This window comes from Coregonus lavaretus (genome assembly GCF_964263955.1).
Source record: "Coregonus lavaretus genome assembly, contig: HAP1_SCAFFOLD_6793, whole genome shotgun sequence".
NCBI lineage: Eukaryota > Metazoa > Chordata > Actinopteri > Salmoniformes > Salmonidae > Coregonus > Coregonus lavaretus.
Window position 1 is genome coordinate 1910 of NW_028166368.1, and position 6123 is coordinate 8032.

At 43.9% G+C, this 6123-nt stretch overlaps 1 protein-coding gene across 1 annotated transcript; it reads left to right on the plus strand.

Annotated features, from left to right (window-relative positions):
• The first annotated feature begins 775 nt into the window (after nucleotides 1-775).
• LOC311114808 (integrin alpha-X-like) lies at nucleotides 776-5044 on the plus strand. Its single transcript, XM_084190045.1, has 10 exons — nucleotides 776-884; nucleotides 964-1043; nucleotides 1223-1309; nucleotides 1404-1464; nucleotides 1620-1721; nucleotides 2030-2101; nucleotides 2220-2327; nucleotides 3693-3791; nucleotides 4211-4321; nucleotides 4625-5044. Exons 2-10 carry the CDS (start codon nucleotides 976-978, stop codon nucleotides 4769-4771), a joined length of 855 nt encoding a protein of 284 aa, XP_084046171.1. The 5' UTR covers nucleotides 776-884; nucleotides 964-975; the 3' UTR covers nucleotides 4772-5044.
• Nucleotides 5045-6123: the final 1079 nt, after the last annotated feature.

Here is a 6123-nt window from a genome sequence, read left to right on the forward strand (position 1 = left end):
ATCAGCAGGGGATCAAACACATTTTTCCCTCACTGTATCTCTGGGTCTTCTGTTCCTGTGGCGGTCCTCATGAGAGCCAGTTTCATCATAGCGCTTGATGGTTTTTGCAACTGCACTTGAAGAAACTTTCAAAGTTCTTGAAATGTTCCGTATTAACTGACCTTCATGTCTTAAAGTAATGATGGGCTGTCGTTTCTCTTTGCTTATTTGAGCTGTTCTTGCCATAATATGGACTTGGTCTTTTACCAAATAGGGCTATCTTCTGTATACCACCCCTACCTTGTCACAACACAACTGATTGGCTGAAACGCATTAAGAAGGAAATAAATTCCACAAATTAACTTTTAACAAGGCACACCTGTTAATTGAAATGCATTCCAGGTGACTACCTCATGAAGCTGGTTGAGAGAATGCCAAGCGTGTGCAAAGCTGTCATCAAGGCAAAAGGTGGCTACTTTGAAGAATCTCAAATATATTTTGATTTGTTTAACACTTTTTTGGTTACTCCATGATTCCAAATGTGTTATTTCATAGTTTTGATGTCTTCACTATTATTCTACAATGTAGAAAATAGTAAAAAATTAAGAAAAACCCTGGAATGAGTAGGTGTGTCCAAACGTTTTACTGGTACTGTATATGAAGGGGTGTGATTGAGATATTTAGTTGTGAGCAGAGGTGGTAAGGGTGGAGAGATGGAGATATAATAAAGTGTTGGCTTTCATCAGCTGGTTTATTTTGGTTTTGATCATGTCACCGTAAATCTGTTATAGCCATCAGGACCAGGCCAGGTGGCTGTTTGGTGTGTGTCCAACACTACAGGACTAGGAAACCTCACACACACAGTGTGTCCCCTCAGCTCTACTGTCCTGAGACAGGGGGCACGGGTAAATATCATTCAGCCGACTTAATTTCTGTAAAGCTGAGCGAGAAAATATTTTGATCTGATTCTGCCTTTCCCCCCAGGTGACAGTGTTGATGTCATTCACAGTGTTTGAACCGTCCTGTTTGAGAGAAAGACTGGCTTTGAATGTGTCTGTTATTACGTGAGTCACCATCTCCACAGACAGAACTTTACCATTGAATCATTGATGGGAAAAAATGAAGTTATTCTGTTCTGTTCTTTACTCTATTCCATTCATCTATCTAATCAGAATTTGTAGATCATCATTTGTGTCATGGTAAACGTCAACACTGTTTGTGTATTCATTCTTCTGTCCTACAGTGACAATGAAGGACAGGGAACCCTTCAGGATAACTATGCAAGCTCCTCTGTAGATGTTAAACTTCCTATCAATATTGTTGTGAAAGGGTGGGTGCATACAATTTCCTCTTCAGACACAGTTTCATTATGACAATAGTGACTGAGGCAGGATAAATGATCTTTACTTATCATTATATTTCAGAGGAGACTCCTCCCTATATGTAACTTTCCCAGACAACAAGCTTCTGGAGCACATATACATGGTATGAATAAATCATACTGTACATGGTACTGCTGCCTAATACTTCTGTATACATCTCTATCTGTTAGTCTTTTAATTCACCCAATAGTATTTCAATTACACTTATTTCAGTATCCATCCCGTTATATCTCACCATGTCCTCTCTCCATCTCTGAGGTGGAGAATATAGGACATGTGGCAGCACCGGTCAATGTTACATTTGTGATTCCAGTGGAGTTGGACTCTGGTTACCTGTGGAATGTGTCTCTTCCTCAAACAGTGAGTGCAGCCTGGGTCATTTTCATTAGGGTACACCTTTTTGCAATTGGAAGCGAAAATGAGTGTTTCTTATTGGGCAAGTTCAGATAGTGCCTTCCTGTTTCACTCTGTGCACTCACTTGAAGCATTTACTTCCATGTTGTGCCTGGTCTGTAGCAGAGGCAGGTCATCTGATAGCATCTAAAATAGTCAAGCAGCACTTTCCTCAGTCAATCAGCATAAAGTATCAGTGGCAGGATCTGGTATTTGGTTAGTTGCAAATGTCTTCTGGCATTATACATGTTCTTATGTCTGTGTGTGTGCCAAAGGATAACAGCAGAGGAAAGTGTGAGAGGAAGGAGGTATTCTCTAAAAAGGAAAACAGCACTCTGTTTTATCAGGTGAGATAGACCTCTAAAAGAGACATAAACAAAATAGAAACATGGGTGTTTCTCTAATCACTTGTCATTACAAGTACAGTCATTTCTACTCTAACCCTTCTGATTGGGTCTACCGCAGCACTGTAGTGGGGTCATCTGTCATCTGGTTGGCTGCACTATAGGACTGTCAGCCAACAATCAGCCAACCATCTTCAAGTTTGTTGGGAATATCAGTCGAAACTCTGAGGTAAGGATAATCGTAACTTCATACATACGTTTCATGTTGTTGAATAATGTATGTAAGCATTGGTGTTGTATGGGCTAGACGAGGCAGCCATCTATAGATTGCTCTGGTACGGGTCCATGTCAAGCAGATGAGGGTCTAGATTCTATCAGATCCGCGTTAGCCGACACTGGCATAGCGGTTGTTTTGGCATTGTTGGTTGTTTCGGCAGTGTCGGAGGTGGAACTGCGTTAAGGAGCCCGCAAACTAGGTTCGGTTTGCTCCTAGCAGAACTCGGCTAGGCGACGTGAACGTCTATGCCTCGCATACTCCCTTAAAAGATCTTCGCTTGAAAAACGAGAAAAAAAGTCCCCCCCCCCACAACACACATATTCCGTTCCTAAAATCTGCCATCAGTCCAGTGTACGGAATATCTTCGACAAAATTCTGCTGGAGGTGCTGCATCAACCCGCGCAGATCCATTCCAACGTGCCATCCACACACACAGTTTCGGCCCGAGCCATAGGGCTCTATACAGTAACAGTGAGCTCTGTCGCGGCCAAAACTACTCTTTCCCATAGGCTTGAACTATCTATAGTATGACAGCACCAACAGTTAGCTACCAGCAGCTGGCAGACGTTTACATTTGGTTCGTTTTATCAGCGCTATTTAGATGGAAGACGTGAGCTAAATGCTGTAGCCCTATAGCTAGCTTACGTTAGCATAGAGGTATCGAGCTAGCTCTTTTTTGAGAAGCAATTTCTTGCTGAAGCCCTCCTTCCATTGTTAATAGCCGTGGAAGTTCTCAGGGATGAAATGTGCCCGCAGATTGGTGAGCAGACACCCAATTCGCCCGCCTCATTTTCACAAATGTATCCCACTTTTTATGAAGTTTTTAATTCACCATGTGACGCTGGCTGCGGAGCGTTGTAGGATCGTTTCCAAAGTTAGGGCTGATTTGGAGAACACCTCAAACCCAACTTTTAGAACAACATTATATTAAGAGTTTGTAATTCGGGAATGTTTTATTTGGGTGCTTTTAAGTTACTATTATATGTGTTTCTGGTATTGAGAAATAAGTGCTAACGCGGGAACATTGGCTTTACATTTCAATCACGTTATAGCGCTGAACTTCGGCGATAGGGATTGAATCGAGCCCTACACTTTCTAGCGCCATTTTGAACTTCTAACACGGTAGGGATCATAAGGAAGGGAGTGGTTTGTGACCCAAGAGCAGCCGCTCACCTATTTGTCAGCTCATACCGCAGTTACACCTCCAACACAGCCAAAATGCCAACGCGGGTTAGCGTTGGATCTGATTGAATCGAGGCTGAGATTCACGTTATGAGTTGTTGTGGTTCCGTTTCAGTAGTGTTGTTTGTTTCACAGGGTTCAGCGGTGCAGGTGGAGGTGGTCAGTTGGGGCTCGCTGTCCTTCGACCAGAGTGTCTACTCCCAATATCCTGCCCTTGGTTCTCAGAGTGTGAAGGTGAGCCAATAACTTCAAATGCTCTCTAAGAGCTCCATTCAATTAGATCCTCTTTAGCTGACATCTGCATAGTGGTTGTTTTGGCGGTTGGAACTGCGTTAAAGCTGTCAAATCCACAAGCGGCTCCTGGCATTATACCTAAATGCGGACATTGCCATTGGCTGCATGGAGTCGCATTAAGAGGAATCCCATGCAGTCTTGTTTACAAGTTCAAACATTGGAATGTGAGATGTAATCTACACCTCGATTAGGCTAATACAAATTCTCATTATTTTGTTTAATGATTTTCAATTTGAGCGCATTATTTGTATATAGCCTACACTTTCTCGTTCTGAACTTCTAACGGGATTGGGACAGGTGGCTTCATGACAATGATCACTCTTATTTTTTCCACTCACTCCATCATTTCTCTCTTCTAGATTCTGTCCATTCTGGAGACAACGCCTGAATCCCGCACTGCCCTCATTGCTTCCCACAGTGTTGTGTTTTCACTGTTGCTACTGGCGATAGTCTCTGGGGTTCTCTACAAGGTGAGACACTCCTCCAACCCTAAACCCTAACATAACCCTAGCCTCATGTCCACATCCCGGTTCAACCCTAACCCTATTCCAACCACAACCCTAACGTTAGCTTCATGTCCACATCCCGGTTCAACCCCAACCCTCAACCCCAACCACAATCCTAACCCTGTCTGGTTCTGGAGTGGGGAGGAGGGAGTGTGAGTTGACACCCTATTCCCTCTCCAAGGCTGTCTGTCTGTACGAACAAGATTGTGTATACATTATACAACCATATAAATATATATTGACTAAAGATTGTTTTTGTTTTCTCAGAAAGGGTTTTTCAAGAGCAGCAGAACGCCCCCTGGTGGTGTAGATTATAGTGCAGCTGTTCCTGGATGGACTGCTGACAATGCAGCCCATGATGATGACCATGGTCTGACCGCTGATATTACCTCACTGAGGGAGACCACCCTGTAGCAGTATTCTGAGCTGACCAACTCAGTCACCCTAGCCTTTCTGATACCTCTGTCAGACACCATGCCTACATTACGATTCTCTCCCAAAGTGTGCACTCATACATCTCGAAGTGTGCACTATTATTTAAAAGGAATGGACTGATATGAGGAATATGGTGGAAACTCCCTCCAGTGGCATTCAGGGCAGAGCCTGTTTTGCATGTTATTTTGGCATTAATACATGTCACATATCAGTTTGCAAACAATGTAAAAAATAAATAAACATGGTCTATTTAAATAAATAAACATGGTCTATTTTTTGCTTTCTTGAGTAAGGCAGCTCCAAAATGCAGGTGTTTCAGCCTAGCTCAGTGCATTCTGTGTTGGTGGGGCAGCCAGCGGAAAATACGGCGCGTAGGGGTTGGTAATGTTATCTAGTTGCGCTGTGATTGGCTCCATGCTCTGTCACTCATGGAGACACTACGTTGCCGCAAAATCTACGGGTAGAGCTCGAAAATTCAAGCCCCTTGGGTGCTGCCATAGACTTACATTAGAAGTGCCCATCCAAGAAGGCTCAAGGTCACTGGCCACAGATAAAATGACGTCAAATCTCGTTATATCTACCGTAGCTTTGATTGGACTGATCATGTCAACATCATACTTTCAAAATCTTAGCTAGCAAGCTAGACAAGCAGTCATCATCATGCATCAAGTCGGCAATCTGAAGAGAAATTATAAAACGTATCGGTGCTCATTGGCCATTGGACATAAACATTACACAACAAGTTGGAAATCGCAAATTCAATGAGTGCTAAGGCGCCACTGCAGCCCCGGGTTCGATCCCAGGCTGTGTCACAGCCGGCTGTGACCGGGATACCCATGAGGCGGCACACAATTGGCCCAGCATCATCCGGGTTAGGGGAGGTTTTGGCCGGCCGGGATGTCCTTGTCTCATCGTGCTCTAGCGACTCCTTGTGGCGGCCAGGCGCCTGTAAGCTGACTTCGGTCGTCAGTTCGACAGTGTTTCCCCCTACACATTGGTGCAACTGGCTTCCGGGTTAAGCGAGTAGTGTGTCAAAAAGCAGTGCAGCTTGGCTCTCGACCTTCGCCTAGTCCGTAGGTGAGTTGCAGCGGAGACAAGATCGTAACTACCAATTGGATATCACGAAAAAGGGGTTAACGCCATGGGCCAGAAAAGTTTTGAATACATTGGCCATGCTGTCAATCCAGCATGACTTCTGCCACATTCAAAACAACTGGGAAATCTCAGACTTCAGTGAGTTCAAGACAACTGGGAACTCGGATAAAACTAGCTCCGACTGGGAAAAAAATGGAAAATAATTTTGAACGGTCATCCAACTCGGAATTCCAAGT